A 23,889-nucleotide genomic window follows, 5' to 3' on the forward strand; every position below is an offset into this window, starting at 1 on the left:
CTCATATTAAGAAAAAATTCTTCGGCAAAGAGCAAGTACTTTTATTTCAGTTTTATTATATAATTGCAATGGGGGAGTATTATGGAATAATGTGGAAAGAGTACAAAATCTTGGTTTTACTGTTATTAGTTTTGCCCTCAACTAGTATCAGCTCCTCTCCTGGTCTCTTTATAAGTGAAAATGAGGGGGTGGAATAAATAGTCTGTTATGTTTCTCTGAATTCTGAACGTCTATGACTATCCCTTGTCCACATTAGATCCTCAGTTATATCTCAACTGTTTGAATGTGACTCATCTTGATGAAAGGTAGAACCTAATTATTTTTCTTTAGATATTTAGGAGATCATGGGGATACAGTGTTACTTGTATTTTAGTAAAAGATCTAACGAAAAATAATATTTTTTACTTTAATTGTAGACTGTTCAGCAAGTAACACAGTAATATATATATAAAACATTTAATTATGTGTCTTAATAGATTGTATTAATTTTAATAAAGGTTGCAACTATTAGTGAATCTGTCACTGTCTGTCTGTCCTGTCCTCCCATTGTTCATTGATTTGCTGGAGTGGGCACCAGTAACGTCTCCACTGTGAGACTTGTTGTTACTGTTTTTGGCATATCCAATACACCATGGGTAGTTTGCCAGGCTCTGCCATGCAGGCGAGATACTCTCGTAGCTTGCCAGGCTCTCCGAGAGGGACAGAGGAATCGAACCCGGGTCAGCCGTGTATAAGGCAAATATGCCCTATGAGCTGTGCTATTGCTCCAGCCCACACACAATGATAATATCCCTTTTTAAAAAGGACCACGCCCAACAGTGCATGGGGCTATCAGTGTCAGGGACTGCTGCTGGAGGTGCTCAGGGGACCTTGCGGTGCCGGGGATCATGCCCAGGCGTCCGAAATATAAACCCTGTGCTTCAGCCCTTTGAGCCACTCCCTGATGTTGTCCATCTGAAGAGCTGAAGAAACTGAGGCTCTAGTTAGAAATTTCCAGGCAACTGGGCTGGACAGACAGGACGTTGGGGAGAGTGCTTGTCATGCACACAGATGACTCAGGTTTGATTTCCAGCACCCCAGAGGGTACCGTGAGCACCACTAGGGGTGATTCCTGAGAACAGAGCGAGGAGTAAGCCCTAAGCATGACCAGGTGTGACTCCAACACAAAATAAAACAGAACAAAAAAAATCTCCAGGCTGCCTTTTGTTCCCAAAGCCCATGTCCTCTCAATTTGTAATATTAGGAATTTATTGGTCTTAAATGATTATTTAAAAAAATATTTAACATTCGTTTATAAGATTATGTTTTAGAGGTAAAATTTTATATTTTGGGGGCTGGAAAGATTGCAGAGTGCCTGGGGATTTTTCAGGTGTTTGGGGATTTGATCCCTGTGCTCAGTATGGTGCTCCAAGCCCCCTCAGGAGTGATCCCGAAGCATAGAGCCAGGAGTCAGCTATGAGCACAGTCAGGTTGTGATCTCAAAACAAAAACTACAACAGAAGTTTCACAGATTTTCAAAATTATTTCATATATAGCCTTATGCATACACATACATACATGCATACGTACACACATGCCACATATTTACCCACAGATGTATTCCAAGATACAGGCAACATGGTATCCTCCCTCTACCACAGCACATTATGCCCTCCCTCTTTCCTGGAGATTTCAGAAGAGTCCAAGAGTTGTTTCTATTAGCTTTAATTTCTTTCTTTTTATTTTTTTAACATAATACCCTAGAGTTCCATCCATATTTTCACAACAGGCAAGATCTTTTTTTTCCTTAGAACTGAGTTGTTGTCATTGTGTATATATACCAAATTTTTATCTACTTATTCATTGTTGGACTGGAGCGATAACACAGCGGGTAGGGTGTTTGCCTTGCAAGCAGCTGACCTGGGTTCGATTCCTCTGTCCCTCTCGGAGAGCCTGGTAAGCTACTGAGAGTATTCCGCCCACACGGCAGAGCTTGTCAAGCTACCTGTGGCATATTGGATATGCCAAAAACAGTAACAACAAGTCTCACAATGGAGACATTACTGGTGCCTGCTCCAGCAAATCGATGAACAATGGGACGACAGTGTTACAATGCTACATTTGTCATTGGACTGACACTTAGGTAATTTATATATCTTAGTTGTTGAAAATTGTACTTAAGTGAACATAGGTTTGCATAAATATCTTTTTGAATTCTTAGTTTTGTCTACCCTATGAAGGAAAAACTCCTCTGCTAAATATCCACTTCTATGTTAAATTAAAAAGTTGGTCACCTTGGACAAGAGAGATGGTACATTGTCTTGCATGTGGCTGACACCAGTTCTGTTCCTTTCACCATCTAGTTCCCTGAGCGCTGCCATTTATAACTCACCCCTCTTCCCCCTCAAAAAAAAAAAAAAGCTAAGCATCTTTGACATATATATATATATATATATATGGAGAGAGAGTTCTATTACAGTAAGTCATAACTTACAGAGTATCTCTGTATTCATTTTTACCCATTTATATTACATCATTAAATATGCACTTTGTATACTAGTGTTTACTAATACTGCAATATTCTATTGGAGCTGAAATTCTGAAATTGTAGGATTGAAATTGTGAATCACTGGGCCAGAAAGATAGCACATTTGCCTTGCACACAGCCGACCCAGGTTCGATCCCCGGCATCCCATATGGTCCCCTGAGCACCGCCAGGAGTAATTCCTGAGTGCAAAGGCCAGGAGTAACTCCTGAGCATAGCTGGGTGTGACCCAAAAAGCAAAAAAAAAAAATTATGAATCACTTTCCTCAAGTTTATTTTTTCCTTAAATTACCATAATTTACATAATTCCTTTACATAATTCCATAATTTTCACCTGTTTTCATGGTACTAAGAACCTATTAGTTTCAGTCATACACCATCCAGTGTCACCAAAGACCCTATATACAAATCACTTCATAGACCTAAATTTTCTGTTTATTATATGCTATACAGGGACTGACAGTGTAACCTTTGGTAGCCATTGGAACATCCTGATTTGGGGTCTGTCCTCTTTTAGTTCACCATCCAACCACTGTTCTGAGATCACTTGATCACTTTGTGGACCTGATTCTTCCTGGAATATGGCAATCCCCACTCCCACCCTATTTTCATTACAATTTTCAGAAAAACTTTTCACTTTTCTGTAAAGTTAAGACCACAGAATAATTAGGATTTTCTCTTTCTAATGGCTTGTTTACTTATTTTTTTAGGTAAGAGATAGGAAAATTGTAGTCTTCCAACAATAGTGCTACACTGGTGGTAAAGAGGTTTTATTAAACTATATGTCTGAACCATAGAATCAACAATACTGAATGTATGAGGTGTAAATTACAATAATCAAACTTAAAAACATGAATGTCAAAGAGGCAAGTGGTGGGGTGTGGAGAGCCGCCACTGGACCGTGCTTCGTGCTTCCTGGACACCTGTTTCTTGTTAATTACACCGTGCTTCGTAGATAACACCTGATAAGGAATCAGGATGTCTTGTCACGCCACGAGCTGTAACTAGTCAATCAGCTGCAGACACTTGGGCGTAAGCAAGCAGCGAGGGGTATATAAGGAGGGAAGCTGCCTAACTAGGTATGGGATTCCTCCTGTTCGTGCGTTGTTCCTCTTCTTTCCCGTTTTGCATGAGAAGGTCTCTGAATAAATCGCTGCCAGAAGAATCTCCGGGTTGCGTGATTTCTTACAGTGGGGAGTGGAGAAGGTAAATGGGGTTGATGGGATTGATTTTTTTGATGGGATTGACGTTGAGTCTGACACCCAATCTTGAATAACTTTGTAAATCATGGTGTCTAAATTAAAAAATCTTATTTTGAAAATAGATAAATTTTTTTGTTGGGTTCACTGTAGCTCAGGGATACAGCACATCTTGATTGTGTGAGGCTCTGGGTTTGATACCGCAGGTATCAATATCACTACCACAGGAAATTTTTTTTTAATTGCATAAATTCTCGGGACTGGAGCAATAGTACAGCGGGTAAGATATTTGCCTTGCACGCGGCCGACCCAGTTTTGATTCCCAGCATCCCATATGGTCCTCTGAGCACCGCCAGGGGTGATTCCTGAGTGCAGAGCCAAGAGTGACCACTGTGCATTGCCAGGTGTGACCCAAAAAGCAAAAATATTTAAAAAAAAATTAAAAAAATAATTGCGTAAATTCTTAGGTAATTCACTTCTTAAATCTCTAAATATCTAGGCACTAGCTTTAGGAGGAGAAGGGTGGGACACAGGTAAAAGAGAGAGATGTTAAGGTTCTTCAGACTCCACAGATAAGAAACATTGTTTTCAGGAGCCTAAATTCTTGTGGTAATGAGTGATCTTTTAAAAAGCTTAGTTAAAAAATGTTTTATTGGGGCTGGAGGCAATAGCACAGCGGGTAGGGCGTTTGCCTTGCACACGGCCGACCCGAGTTCGATTCCCAGCATCCCATATGGTCCCCTGAGCACCGCCAGGAGTAATTCCTGAGTGCAGAGCCAGGAGTAACCCCTGTGCATCGCCAGGTGTGATCCAAAAAGCAAAAAAAATAAAATGTTTTATTGTTATTTGGGAGGGCGGTGTTGGTTAGACAGCAACTAGCTGTGCTCATGGCTTAATCCCATCTCTTCACTCAAGGGTCACTTGCCTGCTGGGGATCCAACCCAGGTTGGCTATGTGCAAGGCAAAACCCACTTAATTCTTTTGTATAATTTTTAAAGCAGTAACTGCCATCATTCTTTCTCATGCTATATACTTTCCGTCTGTATTTTTCTTGCTCCTCACCCCATCCCCTATTTTTAAATCCCCTACTTCTTTCTCTTCTCTCTTTATTCTTCAGAATGAGCACAGAATTTAGTTGGTGAAAGCTAGAGGGTGTTTTTCCCTCATTAGTAATATTATCTTAATTATGTCATATTAACGCTTAGCATCTGAGTTTTCTATTTTGTGAAAGTGGGGAATAATGCCTTTTCCTCAAAATTCTTAACTGAGCTTTTGTTAGACCAAGTAGAAAAACATTAATACTTGGTAAGTCAAATATAGACTTTAATGATTTAATGTAGAAGTAGAAGAGTACAAGAAAGAACATAGGTTTTAAGGCCATCTAAACTTGTATTTAATTCCTGTATTTGCCACTCATAAACTTCAGATAACTTTAGTTTCTGTAACTGTAAAATCAAATAGCACTCGCTTCATGGTTGTTAGGAGGAAATAGATCATTTTAAATAAATTTTGATGCAGTAAGCGGTGATGCATTGTATTCTCAATTCTTGGATAAAGCATTTGAAACTAAACAATTTAAATGATTTCACCAGGATTAAATTGGTAATCAGTAAACTTGCAAGAATAAGCTCTCTAAAACAAACTCCCACTATCAAATATAACTTTCGTGTTTGAGATAAATAATAAAAGATAATTTAAAGAAATCCATTTATATTTGGAGCATAAGATAGAATTTGAATATTTGTATAAATGAGATATAAAAGATATGCCAAAAACAGTAACCACAAGGCTCACAATGGAGCTGTTACTGGTGCCCACTTGAGCAAATTGATGAGCGATGGGGTGACAGTGATACAGTGATGCAATGAGATATAAAAGTATTATTTTGAAATATTGAGATTTTTGTTCACTGTTAAACAAAAACAGTTTTATCAACTTATGAAAAATTTGATTTTATGTTAATGACCCAGAAAAAGTAAGGAGGCATAATTGTTGTCTCCTCTCTTTCATAATTTGAGGTGTCTCATAGGTTTAGGTAACCCTGATTTTTGTTGTTGTTTTTATTTATTTATTTATTTGATGAATAGCATATTAGCATTTTATTAATGAAAGTTGATGGTTCCAATCACCTAATAACCCAGGGCATATGGTGGGATTCACTTCTAGTTTCATCAGTCCTCTTCATCTCCCTATTTTTGTTTTCTGTTACACTTGACTGGTAATAATAGATTATTATTTTTCCTTCTTTGGAAACTTTCTTGATTGTCAGTACATCTCCAAGGGCATAATCATGATCTACTAAAAAATAATCATGTAAATTATAATCATCTCACTCATTTTTCAGAATATATTTAATGATGAGGATTTCTGATTTTAAATATTGATTGGGACTTTCCTGGCTTGGGACACAGTAATCATATTCAAAACATTAAGTTTGATATATATATTCTTAGTTTAAGTCCAGGGTTATAGTCATAGAATATTGGGGCATTGCAAGAAAGCAATTTTTATGGTTTGCCTGGGAAAAATTCTTTGCTAAATTATGCTAAGCTCTGGAAATTTTAAAACTTAGTAAGTCATGGTGGACAATTTTTACTTTTTCATTGATTCAAAAAGTATACAGTCTAGGAATGGAATATTCCTCGCCACTATATAGTAACGAGATGTTAAATATATTTTCAAGTTACTATTTTAGATGATGAAAACTGCATATACGGATGATGTGTTTGATTCTGTGATTGATAGAAATATAAGATTAATTTATGCTGATATATTTACATTCAAATGCAGTACATTTTTATGCAGAGAAAAAAAATCAAAGCATTATTGTGCTTTTTTTTTTCATTCTACCTAAAATAAATTAGAACATTCAGGATTAAAAAAAAAAATGTACAGGGCTGGAGTGATAGCATAGCGGGTAGGGCGTTTGCCTTGCACGCGGCCGACCCGGGTTCAAATCCCAGCATCCCATATGGTCCCCTGAGCACCGCCAGGAGTGGTTCCTGAGTGCAGAGCCAGGAGTAACCCCTGTGCATCGCCAGGTGTGACCCAAAAACCAAAAAAAAAAAAAAAAAAGTACAGATCCATAACAGGAAGTTTTGTGTAGTGTTTGCATGAACTTTCAAATAAGTTTTAACACTTCTGCTTATATGGCATGTGGTTTAGTATTCATTGGTACAATTTTTTAAAAATTTTACATTACCTATGAAGCTTATTAAAAACCCAGAAAGCTTTGAGCCTCACTTTGAAAAGAAGCACTAAGGGCTGGAGCAATAGCACAGCCAGTAGGACGTTCACCTTGCACAAGGCTGACCAGGGTTCGATTCCTCAGGCCCTCTCAGAGAGCCCGGCAAGCTACCGAGAGTATCCTGCCCACACAGCAGAGCTTGGCAAGCTACCCACGGCGTATTTGATATGCCAAAAACAGTAACAACAAATCTCACAATGGAGATGTTACTGGTGCCCGCTCGAGCAAATCAATGAGCAATGGGATGACAGTGACAGTGACAAGGGTTCCCTACTCCATATCAGTCACAGTCAACTAACTTGTTCACACATTTGTTTTCTAAGTCCCATGTTTGGTTTCATGCACAATTATGATGTACTTTCTTTATAATGTGACCAAAAGAAATAGCTAATAGCTAATTAACTTTATATTGCCTGGAATGATTTATATATATATATATATATATATATATATATACTTTTATGTATGCTGTTGACCTTGTAAAATTATTACTCGCAAATCATTCACACTCAAAAGGATCTCGGAATACATGGGAAGTTATCTGTGGATTTGGTAGATATTGGTAGTATCTTCTTTTCTTACTGATGCTGCTCTGAAAGAAATACAGATTTGTCTTCAATTTATCAGCCTGTGCGTGAGATGATTATTGATACTGTGATCTGGTCTTTTGTACTGATTATTCTAATTGATCTAGATCTTGCATTTGAAAAATTGAATTTGTGACAAGACAACTGCATTTTCTCTTTAAAAATTTGTTATTGACTGGAAATCTTTATTTGCTTTCAGAAATTAGAGATCTTAGCAAACAAGAGTTTTGGTTAAGCTAGGTGATAAATTATTTTCTGTGTTTATTAGGTTTTTCTCGATATGACGTTTGGTTCAGGAGGACACACAAAAGCCATTCTACAGAAAGAATCAGATATTACTCTGTATGTTTTAGACAGAGACCCAACAGCTTACGCAATAGCTGAACAGCTTTCAGAATCATATCCGTAAGTAATACTTCATATAATCCTTTATTTTGTTGCTGAGTATCACAGAGTTTGATTTATCATCTTGGAGTTTTTTTTTCTTATAGGATATTATACTTTGCTCCAGGAAGATTTTTTTCTTTTTTGAGCCCCAAAATTAATGTAAATGATGTATTTAGTACTTTTAAAATTATATTATTGCATTTACTTTTTTCTTAATTCCTTAGAATATATTTTTTGAATGACAGGCTTCAAATTTGAAGACGTGTTAAAATCTATACATGGATAGGTAGGTAGGTAGGTAGGTAGATAGATAGATAGATAGATAGATAGATAGATAGATAGATAGATAGATAGATAGATAAACAGACAGACACAAGTATATGTGTGTTTGTGTACACATATTTTTGACCACATTTTGCAATGATCAGGGATCACTCCTGATGCTCATTCAGGATTTACTCCTGGAGCTGGTTTTGGGGAACCATATGGGATGCTGGAGATAGAACCTGGGTATGATACTTGCAAACACCCTACCCACTGTACTTTTGTTCCAGTGCTCCATAGATAATATTTTGACTGATAACTCATTTAAAAGTAATTAAAAAATTATTTTGAGGGACCATATCTAACTACGCTCAGGGCTTAGTCCTGGCTCTCTGCTCAGGCATCATTGTTGGTGGGGCTGATGAGATCAAATGTGATGAAGATCAAACCTAGGACAGCTGATTGCAAAGCAGGCACCTTACCCACTGTACTATCTCTCTGGCCCCCAAAATGTCATTTTAAAGAATTTTATTAGTTTCTGACAATTTAGTGTCAATGTAGACTTGCATATAATCAATAAATGCAGTTATTTTCCTGGGTATCTGAAATTTACAGATTTAGATCAATCTCTTTGTAGGACCTTAAAAATATAGAAATTATTGCCTTCAAAATTGTTTTCATAAGGGTACCATCAGAGCAGTGATGCTATCTTTCTTTAAAACCTTATTTTGAAATGAGTTATTTCCATATATTCTTTACAGTCATTGGCCTGATAAGCTACGATGACTAAACCCAAATATTCAAAGGGCCAATTTCATTAGTTGGGGATTATTCTATCTTGCTCTAGAGACAATAACCAAGAAATACATGAGACTTGCTTTTCTTGAGGGATGCCAAGTTCTGTTTCCAGCACCACATGGTGAGTGACCCCTAAGCACATAAAATAAGTAGCCCCCAACGACTCCACTGAATGTGACCCTAAAGCCAAAAATCAGTCAATAAATGAGCACATAGATGCATGACTATTACAGCGGTAGGGTTTAATTTGATTTGCAACTAGAATTTTTACCAATTGTAGCTATTTAACATTGCTGTGGATCATTGAGCAAAGTAGCAAAGTATGACTACTACATAGAGCACTCACAAGCTGATGGTAAAAAGTTGGGTTACTAATCTGAAAGTCCTTTCACCTTCCTCTAGGGCTCAATTTTCCATGTATTTGTTGGGTACCTACACTTGGATTGCTTCTATGTTTTTCTATACATAGTGATTTACAGATTTTATGATAGAAGTCTTTCAACTTCTTTCTTAAATATAGTCCTAGAAACTTAATTCTTTTTGAATATTGTAAATGGGAATTTTTGTAATTTAATTTTTCTTCTGGTGAAAAAAACCCTGTGTTCTTTACTCTGTCAAAACTAAGTCAGAAATAGAAACTAACATTTTTCACAGAAAACTAAAGTAAATTTATAGAAAAGCTGAATTCTAGGCTAACCCGTTTTAGCTTTTTCACAAAAGATGACATGTCAGATCACCTGTTGTTTAAAAACTGAAACTTCTTTTCCATTGCCTCTGAAGACTGTGCAAGAGGAAACACATTTAAATTGGAGCAGTGGGAGTGTTGGCTGACTTTTACCATAGTGGAAGACGGATATTGGAAGACAATTTTTAAAACAAACTTCCTCCCTGAATTTAGGCATAATATGTGTTCTGTATACCAATTTTAGAAACTATAGATAGGCTTAAAAAAATATCATTATGCTGTTTCAAACAGATTTTGAAAGTTTGTTTTCTATGGTTTATGAAAGCATGCTTATTGAGGTTTACATAATATAGAGAAAAAATAAAGTAAAATTAAACTTAGCTATAATTTCATCACCTTGATCTATATTGATAATCTTTTGCACTTCATTCACCTTTTTAATTTGATTATTCTATTATTTTGTACGTAACACTTCTGTTTTGAGATTTCTTGGGTAATTTGCTTTCTTTATAATTATAGAATATCATTTTCTTTTTGCCACGTTTAAAAGCAATTTTGTAAATATAAAATAAGTTTGGGCGGAGTGATAGCACAGCAGGTAGGTTGTTTGCCTTGCACGAGGCCGACCAGGGTTCGATTTCTCCGTCGCTCTAGGAGAGCCCGGCAAGCTACTGAGAGGATCCTGCCAGCCCAGCAGAGTCTGGCAGAGCCTGGCAAGCTACCTGTAGTGTATTCGATATGCCAAAAACAGTAACAAGTCTCACAATGGCGACATTACTGGTGCCCGCTCGAGCAAATCGATGAACAACGGGACAACAGTACTACAGTGCTACAATGCATAATAAATTTAAAAAGAGATATCATGTATTAATTCTATGTCCCGATCTTAAAACCTGATGTCATTTCGATTTTAATATTGTGTACTTCTGAATTTTTTTAATTAAAATGATAAAATACAAAGAAAACTAGAAGAATAATTAATTTATTCACTATTAACTTAAATGATTTTTTGATTTCCTAAGAAAACTTTTGAGATACATAGGTATACATGTATAATGTAGACATATTTTTGTATATGCATAACATATATATTTTACAAAATTTATTTCTATTTAAATGTTACCAGTACATCCATACTTTATAAGATATCTTAAAATAATTTCTGGGGCGTAGACATTTATTTTGTGTAATTATCACTTATTTGATTTATAATCCTTCATTATCTTACTCATTCCATATTGCTATTGTAATTCTTTCTCTGCTAAGTTGTTGGATATTCTTCCTGTAAATAACAGTTCCAGATTAGTTTTTCTTGGTGTGGTTTTCCTTTGGGGGTAACACCCAGTGGTGCTCAAGGGCTGCTATTCCCATTCTCTGTAGGCAGGTTTGTTCCTTCCAACCCCTGTGTAGCGTACTCATCGGATTGGACCTTGTGATGCTAGTGATGAAACCTCAGCATTTTGCATGCTAAATATATGCTTAGTAGATTGAACTCTCTCTCTCAAGCCTCTGATGTACTTTTTTTTTTTTGAAGTAACATTTTATTTAGAGGTTCCTGAGGGAAGGAGGAAGGGATACGTGGAAAAGAAAAAAATAGTAGGAGTAACGCGCTCAAGAAAGAACTTGGGCTTCTCCAAGGATGGAGGAAACCCCTACACATAACCGAGCTTTAGACACAAAAGTATGAAAGCATAAAAGTACACATCTCAAGGGGGTGATGCGGGTGACACATGTGCTCGGGCACGACATGTGCTCGGCCACGAGGGCACAAGCAGCACATGGGCTCAGGCAGCATATGCGCACCTCAGATGTACTTTTTTATAAATGCATATCGAATGTTTTCAGAGAAAATTAGATATTAGTAGCAATCTTCCACCTTTTAATTTTTTTTCCCTCCAGGTCATTTAATTAGATAATTACAAGTGCATTTCCCCACGTGATATTATCTATTTTTTGGATAATTGATTAACAATCTGTAGTTTATAACTGTTTATTCGATATGCCAAAAACAGTAACAAGTCTCACACAATGGAGACCTTACTGGTGCCTGCTCGAGCAAATCGATGGACAACAGGATGACAGTGATACAGTTTATAACTGTTAATAATTGTTTCTCATCACATGATTCTAACACCTCACGCAATACCGGGGTGCTCACTCTGCCAAAGAATGTAATCTGTTTTTAATTACTAAAATGATCTTTTATAAAGGTGAAGTCTATTCTCTAGCACTTGAATTTGATAATGTTCATTCTTCTATTTTTTATACCATCATTTCTTCTACTTGATTGAATTCACACAAGAATCCAGGGCAAAGGCAAGTTGAGTCCTCATGGCTATAGAGCATCTGCTGTGTTCTTTTTACCACACTGCAGTATTGTACCGGAATTGTTTTAGCCACATTGTTTAGTAGACCTGGGACTGAAACATGGACATTTAGTCTCTAACATCAGTGTAAGGAATATATATGTATATTAAGGCATACACTATCTCCTAACAACTCTGTGTATCTAAAATTTAGACTGCTAGTATAAGATATGAGACAGCTGTTATTAATCTTACTAACCATAGCAGGTCAGTTCTGCTATGCTTCATCAAAAAGAAAGAATTTTTATAAATATAAACAGGCATGAAAAAATGATAACTTGGCTAGATTGACTATGCAATTTTGAACTATTGATGATGGTCTGTCACCTTTAAAATATTTTTAGTAATGCTGACATTGCTAACCCGAGATGTTGTATTTTGTCTCATTAAATCCTATAAAACATAAGTTTTGCCCCAGAGATAACAGACTCCCAAAATGAAGGTGTTTGAGAATATGAAATTTCTTGGCTCTCTGGTATAATAAACCCTTAGTTTCAGACTTGAGAAAAGATCCATTGTACTAAGTAATTTTCAATCAGTCTGAGAGTTGTAGTAGTCTCAAGGAAACTTGCACATATATTTTATGCCTTTATAAAGCTTAGAGGTCTAGTTGCAATTCTGGTTATGTCTAGAAATGAGCACAGTATGTTTTAAGAGCATTCTGAGTGTATTACATTCTTAGAGCAATGTGTCTAAGTTTAATCTAGTCTCATATCTAGAAAGACTATACTAGAATGTAAATTCAAGCCAGATCTGAAGGGCAAGTGACTGTCTACTAGCCAAAGCAGTGGGGAGAGAGGTTGGTAAAATGAGAGAACTTTCATGGTAAAGAGAACAGAATATTCATAGATATTTAGGAAAAAGAACATCATAGTCATGGAATTGTAAGATAAGCCCTATGAAGAAAGTGGGAGAGGGTAGGAGAGGAGAAGGAATTTAAGGGGAGGAAGAGAAGGGGAGAGAGTGAGAGAGAGAAAGAGAGACAGACAGAGAGAGAATTACAGAAGTAAATTTATGCCAGATTATATAGTGACAAGGGTTATATAGGGCCTTGTTAAGAATTTAAAATTTTTATCTTATAAATAATTGAAAGTAATCAATGTATGTCAAATAGGAGACAGATATGATCATATCTGCATTTTTAGAGTATTCTACCTTCCGTATTAAGACTGGGCTGGAAAAAGGGGATTAGAAATGATCTAGTGAGTGAGACCTGTTGGAAGGCTAGGAATTACTTCTGTTTCTGTTCATTCTTTTCAGGGTTGGAGAGAAAGTACTGGTTGCTTTCCTTGCTTGCAGTTAACCCAGTTCAATCTCCAGCACCATATATGGTCTCCTGAGCACGCACGGAGTGATCCCTAAACACAAAGCATTACCCTAAGCATTACCCACTGTGGTCCCAAAACAGAAAGCAGAAAAAAGGGGGGGGGGGTTGGGGGTAGAGGGAGAGAGAGGAGAAAGAGAGAGAGATCTGCTTACCTATAATAGTCACTAGATTTGCATTTTAATAAGATTGTAAAAAATTAAAGCCACATTCAAAAGGCATTAGTTGAGTAACTGTACCACTTACATGTTTTTATTTGTGTAGGGGTCATATATGATAGTACTTGGGAAGCCCCAGTGCTATACCTGGTAGTACTTGTGTGGCAATGCGATGGCAGGGATTGAACTGGGGCCTTGTCCATGCTAGACACTCACTTTACCACCACTTGAGAGGTCTTCCTGGATCTAAGTGAATGAGCCAAGGTTCTGGTCTTGAACTTACATTTTTTTTCCTCCCCCCTTGTGTAAAATCAATACTAAGGGTCTTATGATTCTACCACAAGTCTTGGCAACCTTAATACCTGACTTTTCCCTTTATGCTTCACAAAATATATCTAGAGCCAGACTACTTCTTTTTCTGAATTCCAGCTATTATCATTTCCTCAGTTTCCACCTCATAAGAATGTAGTTTGGATTAGATCTAGAATATTACTCAGTATATTCTTTTAGTCCTGAAATCAAGTCTTTATTAATGTTATATTAAATAGGATGGAGAAGAATCGAATGGGAAAGGAAATACCACCTTACATCACAGGAAGTTAAATTGATATTGTTATTTTATAGTATTTACATCATCATATGTATAATATTCTTAGTATACCTTTTTAGTGAGTTCTAAAATCATTGTCCTGTCTAATAGTCTAAGAAATGGAATGGAATAGAAAATATTATCTTATATTACATCAAGTTAAAATAGTATTTTTCCACTGAATTAATATAAGTGTACAAATATTTAAGTATATTATAATATTGTTGTTTGTATGAGATTGCAGTTAAACCATGTTTTCCGTCTTTTAAAAATCTTTATACTTTAAAGCAATGTTTTTTTATTCAATGTGATTTTTAGTTTTACAATATTGCCAATCATAGAGTTTCATGCATACTGCATTCTAACACCAGAGTACCCATTCCTTCGCCATTGTCTTGGGATGCCCTCCCCCATGTTCCAGCTCTCCCCCCTGCCACCACACACACATACACATGTCTTATTGACATGGTAAGCTCTGTTCTGCAGACCAGTTCTTTGAGTCTATTCACTTGGATTATTTCTTATTTTCTTAATATGTTTTTTAATATCTTGCATATATGTATAGCACTGTCATCCTGTTGCTCATCGATTTGCTCGAGCGAGCACCAGTAACGTCTCCATTGTGAGACTTGTTGTTACTGTTTTTGGCATATCGTATATGCCACAGGTAGCTTGCCGGGCTCTCTGAGAAGGACGGAGGAATCCAAACGCCCTACCCTCTGTGCTATCACTCCAGTCCATATATGTATAAAAGTTTTCTTGGTATATGGGGCCTGAGTGTTAGTACAGAGGGTAGGACACTTTCCTTGCACCAGCTGACCCAGGACCACATGTGGTTTCCCCAAGCTTCACCAGGAGTGACCTTGAGTACAGAACCAGAAGTAATCCCTGAGCACTACTTCATGTGACCAAAAGCCAAAATACAAATAAACAAAAACAACCCCAAAACTTAAAAAACTAAGAAAAAAAGGGTGTGACTATATGGAATAACATTTTACATATGTGTTTATATTTATATATATATAACAAATCATCATCTTACATGGAAAAATTTCTTAAATTTACATGCACAGTTCCAGAACGAAGCTTTGTGCTTGAAATACACATGGAAATAACAAGTGTTCATTTATTTTATAAAATAACAACATGGAAAGCAATGGTGTGATAATAGTTATACTTTCCAGGATCCTATTGCTTGGAAACCGCAATTTGCTTATAGAATTGGAGAGGTCCTGAAGGTTGCCATCCCTTTGTCTATATTTGTCTGATAGTTTTGCAATTAATTAAATAAAATGTAGGCTAGAGACATTGACTATGAAGTGAGGATATTGGATATTGAAGTGATCGTTGGGGAAGAGGGTAGTAAGATATAAAGGAATACTGCCTATAGTCAAAACACATATAGTAATACTACACACAAAATAATTTATATAGATACATATCTATATCTACATTTATATAACTTATCTTCAGAACTAGTGATTATGCTCCTGATGGAGAAGTGGTGATGAACAATCTGAAATGTACCTCACTCCCAGGTTTATCAAATTAATTTACATTCATCAGTTTTCTAAATCAACTTCAATACACTCTTATGAATTCCTGCCAGGTGATACATAGTATTTTCTTATAACTCTTACACCAATCCCCGAGGGATGGCTATTTGGACTTATCAATTAGCTTTCTTCTTTTCTGACTTGCAAATGATTGTTATCACCGTATCACTGTATCACTGTCATCCCTTTGTTCGTCTATTTATTCTAGCGGGAACTAGTAATATCTCTATTACACTCAGCCCTGAGATTTTAGCAGCCTCTCCTTACTCGTTTTTCCCAACAACTGGAGTCAGTCTCTTTCAGGGTCAGGGGAATGAGATCTACTGTTTTTGACATAATGAATACGCCACGGGTAGCTTGCCAGGCTCTGCCTTGCAGGCAGGATACTCTCGGTAGCTTGCCGGGCTCTCCGAGAGGTATGAATATATCTTTTACTGTATTTTGGGATATGAATACACCATGGGAAACTTGCAAGGCTCTGCCATGAAGGCAATAAACTCTTGGTAGCTTGTCAGGTTCTCCAAGAGAGAACAAGGCTATTACACGTCGAGCTTGTCTTATAGTCTCTCTGGATGTCGGCTGTTGGTGGGATTACACGGCGCCGGGGGCAGTTTGTGGGTGTGGCTGCCAAGCTACTGGAAAATGGGGGGTCTGGCTAGAGAAGGCCCAGTCCCAATCCAAGCAGGCTTGGAGATCTCAGCCCCGGGTCCCACACACCCGGGTTCCTCTGCCGGTCCCTTCATGCTTGACGCTTGTCCCAAGTGTGTGGAGAGTGGCCTTGAGCATGTCTGTGGCTGGGTTCCGGAGGTCTTCAACTGTCAAGGCTCTGCTTGGGGCAGGGACAGAAAGGCAAATGATTGGTACTATCCATAAATCACAGGACTGTGGAGAGTAAGGTCAGATATATGCCAACAGTGGCCCCATTCCTATTTACAGTCCTACTAAGTTCATTGTTCTTAGGTATTTCCTATCCAATTAAAAACTCTCTGATTCTCTGAAATTCCACTTACTGATCTTGACCTTTATTCTTTACCTTTTAGATTTGGGATGCTTCTTATAACTCAGTCATGTGCTTTAAAATAGTTTCTTCTTTAAAATTTTCCAGCAAGTATGCTGCATTATTTTTTTGCAAGGAACATTGAAGCATCCTAATTTCTTTAAAGCTTCTTTATCTCTAGCCTATTTTTCTCCTTTTTCCTTCTGCATCAAACATTTCAAATTTTCTTCCAAATTTTGAAAAAGAAGTGTAGATTTTTGGATCAGTTATGGCTTGGCGTTTTCTGTTTCTATCTGTGGGATTTTTGCATAAATGAGTCAACATTTCTGGGTTTATATTCTTACCTCTAGAATGAGGTACTATTAATACCAACCACAAACTGTTATGAGGATTAAATAAGATTATGTGATTAAATCGTTGAGGATGAAATTATTTAATATATGTTATTATTTCTAGTTGCTTTGTTATTATCATTTATGTGGGATAATGCACAATTATACTGATTATTAGTCTCCGGGTCTGGGAGGTTTTATTAGTGTGTAAAAAGGCGACATTTGGCTAGAATTTTTTATCTGCTTAGTTCCCTACATGCATACATATCAGACGTACTGGACTCTGTATGCATTTGCCCTCACCTTGCAAGTTCTCTAGCATCTGCCTTTTATTATAGATTCTTTTCACCGTAAATACTGAAGGCTGTCACAATTCCAAACACTGCTTCACTGAGCTGTATCATTGTCTTCCATTTCTTCCCTAGACTTACTTTTTATCTGTTGTGATTTCTCCATCAATTCTTGGCTTCAGCACAAAATAACTAATATTTTATGAATGTTATCAGCCAATCAGAACATCTTTCCTATGTGCTTCTTGTTCTCTGGCTCTTTGCTTACATAGTTACCTCCTGCTGGCTTCCCAGAAGTTACGTTTTCATCATTAAGGAAGGTTGACACTTTTCCAAGATTTAATTTTTAGCCCTTTCTTTTTCTAAAAACTTGAAAATTCTGTTAATCTGATTCCTGAGTTATCTTCATTACCTATAGATTTAAGCTCTTAATGATGATTGACCTTATTGCTACAAGCAGAGACAATCTGCACATGTTTATTTCAAATGAACTCTGATTTTGCTTTCTGCCAGTACAGATGTAACTATTGGCCTATATAATTAACACCTTTGCACCTCTCCCAAGTGGTGTAGTATATTTATTTCATAGACTAATTGACAGAAGTTGGCAAAACTGATTCACGAAAGTCGGCATGTATATTTGAAATGCAAATGATATTTCATGTTATAATTACTATGAGAAAATGAATTATCTTCACAAACTTAAGATAATCCATTTTTATTGCCTACGTCATTTGAACACATCCATATGGTAAGGGATAAGAATAGCAGTCCAGCATAAGAATGACTATACCTAGAAAGACAATTTTATTTTATCTTGGATAAATAGTACATAGTTAGAGACATATTTTATTGCATATGAGAAAAATTTAGTAAAACCCTTTGTATTTCAGCTTTTGAGTTATTAAAAGAATGAAAACAATAGTTGTATTTTCTCTGGCATCATAAGCTAATTAAATCAAAATAAGTTTGCTATATTTGCATGTATAATCCTCCTGTTCCCTACACCCCCACTTTTGTCTGATATTTAAAGTTAAACTGAGAAAACAGCTGCTGGATTGGAATCTCTACGTTAGTATTTTATTCTTGCTTCCTGAGAGAATACAGTCTAAATTTAATACATAATTCAGCATTCATTTTAGTGCCTGCTATTTGTAGGGAAAGTGACTTGCCATGAAGAATGCTCACAAGCCCAATAAAAGGTCTCTGTAGCACATGAGAGGGTTCATTATCTAATAGGTAGGTAAACCAGTAATATGATCAGGTAGGTCAAGCTGTGGAAAGGAACATAACAAATGTCTTCTTAATCTAAACTTAAATTATCCTTGGAATGTTTAAGCTTATTTTATTTTAGTATTATTCGTATTGGGACAGACACATGATTATTGAACAGTGGGGAGAGCATTTGCCTTGCACGCAGCCAATCCAGGTTCGATTCTTCCATCCCTCTGGGAGAGCCCAGCAAGCTACTGAGAATATCTCGCCCTGATGGCAGAGCCTGGCAAGCTGCCCATGGCGTATTCGATATGCCAAAAACAGTAACAAGTCTCACAATGGAGAGGTTACTGGTGCCCTCTCGAGCAAATTGAAGAACAACAGGATGACAGTGCTATGGTGCTACAGTGCATTATTAGTATCAAATTAATTTAGTTAAGAAACACTTGTGGGAGGGATAATTATTAGACCACATTCAGGTAATAGAAATAGATAAAAAGACCAGTTTAATTCTTTTCTACTTTATCAATCACTGTATCACTGTCATCCCGTTGCTCATCAATTTGCTCGAGAGGGCACCAGTAACATCTCCATTGTGAGACTTCTTGTTACTGTTTTTGGCATATCGAATACACCATGGGTAGCTTGCCTGACTCTGCCGTGGGAGCAAGATACTTTCGGTAGCTTACCAGGCTCTCCGAGAGGGGCGGAGGATCCAACCTGTGTCAGCCATGTGCAAGGCCAACGCCCTACCCGCTGCACTATTGCTCCAGCCCACTTTATCAATAATGACATAAATTAAGCAGGTATTGAAAAGATATGGTAATGAGTTTCAGGACTCAGAATTGTTATATATTTAGTTAATATACCTTTATAGCATGGAAGAACTATGTTCCTTTAAATGCCATCATTGCTAATATTTACTAGAAGGAAAAGCACTCATATAGAATATGTAACATTTTATAAGAAAAGCAAAATGTCTTTAATACCTATCACTAATTATACCAGGTGAACTTTTTACATAATATTTTTATTCAGTATCTTTTTCACAGTAAAATTGTTTCAGTGATAAAGAATAGTTTTCCTGTTATACTTTGTGATTTACCACATGAGGACATTTATGATTTAGCCTGTTTTCTCTAATTTTATCTCTTATGTTTCCACACTAATTTCAAATCTTCTATAGCATACTAAACTTTTGTGAAATAAACTCATACTTATCTTATAAATTTCTCTATGTGCTGTTTTTATACCCAACATTCTATTTGCTCAATTATCTTTCAAAACTAAGCATTATATTCAGTGACTCTCCAAACTCAATTTAGCCTCTTACGTTCTCCTTCTCTTCGTGACTTAAAAAAAAGTTATTTTAGGCAGCCATAAACTGCTAATAATATGGTTAAGTTCCTAATACATTCCCTCATCACACCCTCTGCCAGAATGCCTGCTTCCGTTCACTACTGCTCCAGATTTTACCCCATCTCCCACCATCTGATCCCCTCCGATAGTATGCTTTATACTAAAGACCAGTTTTCAGTTTCTGTTACCCTTGGGTATTTGTTATGCACCTATTTTATATTCTACTTATTAGGGAGATCAGTCTGTGTCTATCTCTCTCCTTCTGACTACAATCAAATGATACTCTTCATATTCATCCATATAGCAACAAGTGGCATGAGTTCATCTTCTCTTAAAACTGAGTTGTATTCCACTGTGCTAATGTACCATAGTTCCTTTATCTTGTCATATGTTCTTGGACCTTCGGGTTATTTCCACGTTTTTACTTTCATGAGAACAAATATCCATTTTGATTAGATTTTTTGGGCTGTTGTGGTAGATGCCACGAAGTGCAATTACTTGTCCCTTTTTTTTTTTTAAGAAGTGTCAATATTATTTTCCAAAGGGGCTGGACTAGTTGACATTCCTACCAAAAGTGAATGAAAGTTTCCTTTTCCCCATACCCAAGCGGCACTGGTTGTTTTTGTTCTTTGTGATGTGTCTGTCATCCAACCTTTAATCAAGCTCATAAAGTACTATTCTATTGATTTTACTATGGGTTTTGTTTTGATTTCTGTTTTGTTTGGGGCAACACATGCTATGCTCAGGGCTTGCTCATGAGTCTGAGCTCAGGGCTTAGTCCTGGTGTGTCTCAGGGGACCTTGGGGCTCAGGAACAAACCAGGTCAGCCCAGTGCAAGACCCAATTAGCTATACTATCACTCCAGCTTCTGGTGAGTTCCTCTTACTTTCCCTTTTATAACATAAATAAAATTTTAAATGCCCAATTATTTTAAATAATTTTGTTAATACTGTTATCTGGATCAGAGGTTCCCAAACTTATCTGACCTCCCATCTCTTTTTCAGAAAAAGTTAATCACTCCATGCCTCCCAGTTGTACCACCCTGCATTGTTCTAGTGTAGGGCGGAGTGGTACCACTTATTTCTTGAAACATGCATCTAAATCGAGGTTCTACAGTTAGGAACTGACTGCAAAATCAATTTCTCACCATGTACTTATTAAGAAATAGTGGGAGATAAACGTTGATTAAATATAAGATATCTTTTAATGAACTCATAACGTTTATAACTAGCTTTTACTATAGAGATCAATGATCATTTCTGGATCCATTTGCAGTACTGTACTTCAAGGGGACTTGTAAGTATTATGTACACACACACACACACACACACACACACACAAACGTACACCACATTCCCATTATAAGAAGTGTTTAGGTACCATATATTATAAGAAACTTTATTACATTCTCCAACAATGCTAATGTTTTCCTTGTAATTTAAACATTCATATTTAATACTGTACTGCACTGTCACTGTCGTCCCATTGTTTATCGATTTGCTTGAGTGGGCACCAGTAACATCTCCATTGTTAGACTTGTTGTTACCATTTTTGGCATATTGAATACGTCATGGGTAGCTTGCCAGGCTCTGCCATGCGGGCGGGATACTTTCGGTAGCTTGCCAGGCTCTCTGAGGGGAACAGAGGAATCGAACCTAGGTCATCCTCGTGCAAGGCAAATGCACTATCTGCTGTGCTATCACTCCAGTCCATATTTCATACATTATATGAAATTTATTTTTGAAGAAAAATGTCTATATTTTATGCTGTTAAATTATCATATGATGAATAAAGATATTTTGTTATATAGAATAGTTTCGGAAATGCAGTTTATGTTAACATTCTTACTTATTTTGTAACTTGAAGAATTATTTTTTTACATCAGCAAGTATATTAAGAGGAGCATATTGTGGGCAATGTGTAGGCTCAGCGTAGGATTTTCTGTTCTAAAACTTTGCAGTGATACTAGTTAATTGCTAGATTTCAGACACCTTTCTAACCTTCTTTTTAGTGGGTGTGAAAGGGTTTATTTGTGAAAGATATTGCTACTGACAGAATTTTATATTTTTTTCTCATGGAATCTCAACAGCAATTCCTATGCTAGAGGTATCCCCAGCAAGCTCATCAAAGGATTTCTGCCCACACTGAATATCTTACAGGGCTTGACCCATTTTTTTTCTTTTATTAAGGTAGCTGCATATGCATTATGGGAAAAGTAGAATGTTAGCTACTTTAAGATTGGGATTTCAAAAATTTGACTGTATGTAAGGAATTGAAGTGGACTAATTTTATAATTACTTAATTTTTTTAATATACCCCTAATACTCCAGGAGTATTTCTAATATATCCCCAATACTCCAGGAGTATTTTTAAAATATACCCCCAATACTCCTGGAGTATTGGGGGTATATTAAAAAAATTAAGTAATTGTAAAATTAGTCCTACAATATATTTTAGTAATATTGTATTTTATATTAAAATTAAAATAATAGTATTTTAATATACCCTGGAGTATTAGGGGTATATTAAAAATAATTAAATATATTAAAATATGTTTTTAAATATATTAAAATAAAATAAATATTAAAATATATTAAAAAATGAAGTAATTGTAAAATTAGTCCACTGCAATTCCTTACATACAGTCAACTTTTTGAAAACTCGTGGCGTATTCGATATACCAAAAACAGTAAATCTCAAAATAAATCTCACAATGAGAGATGTTACAGCTGCCCGCTTGAACAAATCGATGAGCAACAGGATGACAGTGACAGTGACCGTGACCCCTAATACTAACCTGAATTTCTTATGAGATTACTAACTTAATCTCATCATGAACGTGGTATTTTTTTTTCTTTTTGGGTCACACCCGGCGATGCACAGGGGTTACTCCTGGTTCTACACTCAGGAATTACTCCTGGCGGTGCTCAGGGGACCATATGGGATGCTGGGATTTGAACCTGGGCCGCGTGCAAGGCAAATGCCCTACCCGCTGTGCTATCGCTCCAGCCCATGAATGTGGTATGTTTTGAGTGCTTAAAATTCATACTAGTATTATCGAATGCAATGAATGCTGGTACAAAAATGTGGACATATTGTTAATCAGGAATTCTTTGTATCAGTGGCAAAGAATTTTTTGGTATGATTATCCTATAAAAATTACTTTATTGAGATATTTTTGGCATACAAAAAGTTGTACATATTTAGCATATGCAACTGATGAGTTTGAAGATGCATAAATATTTCATATGTTTATGAAACTATCACCAGAATCTACAACATAAAATTCATTGCCTCAAAAGTTTGTTTTCATATCCTGTTTATTTACTTATTTTGGGAAAGAAAATATAACATAAGTCCTGCCCCCTTTTAAGTATAAAATGCAGTATTATAAACTATAGACTTACTTGTACAAAGAAAACTACCTTTATGGTAAATTCTACTATCCTTTTTCCTACAGTATCCAACTACCAACACTCTATTCTTTGCTTCTCAGTTTCACTATCTTAGATTGGACACAAACTATTAGATTCACTAGTTCTACAGTATAGATTGTGGTAATATAATGAAAATGATCTGGGGATGCTGAAAGAGTGAGAAAGGACCTTGGGATACTGGTGATAGGATCTTGGCACTCTGTGATGGGCATGGTATAGCTGCTTTGCATTATGAAATAATAATGAGTACTCATAAAAATAATAAAATGAAAAATTAAGAATAAATATGTAGCTAATTTGTAAAAAATAAAGGAAGACATTCAGGTTTTTCTCTTCTGTTCTCTGACTTTAGCAAGTTTCTCAATATATGATAAATGAAGTGGAAAGGTGGGAAAATAAAATCTACTTAAATATATATTGTTACTAAAGCAACTTATGTTTGCTGTTTTAATTTGCAACCAGTCACCTAGTTAATATGTTAATATCCAAGTATAAACACTTGTGTTTAGGAGTAATTTATGTTGTACTTACTCTTTTTTATGTACATTGTCTATTTTGAAATCTGTTTTCTCCTA

General features: G+C 36.3%; 1 protein-coding gene across 7 annotated transcripts in view; it reads left to right on the forward strand.

The window, feature by feature from the left end:
- The window catches only part of METTL15 (methyltransferase like 15), a 232,761-nt gene that overhangs the window by 91,536 nt on the left and 117,336 nt on the right, over window positions 1-23,889 (forward strand). For all 7 annotated transcript variants that reach the window (XR_008630685.1, XM_055142052.1, XM_004607862.2 and 4 more), the window contains one exon: window positions 7,826-7,962. Coding sequence is in view for 6 of the 7 variants with exons in the window: in XM_055142052.1 (XP_054998027.1) it covers window positions 7,826-7,962 (137 nt within the window). In the remaining variant the exon portion in view is untranslated. The remainder of the gene's footprint in view (window positions 1-7,825; window positions 7,963-23,889) is intronic.

This window comes from Sorex araneus, chromosome 6 (assembly GCF_027595985.1).
Source record: "Sorex araneus isolate mSorAra2 chromosome 6, mSorAra2.pri, whole genome shotgun sequence".
NCBI classification, from domain to species: Eukaryota; Metazoa; Chordata; class Mammalia; order Eulipotyphla; family Soricidae; genus Sorex; species Sorex araneus.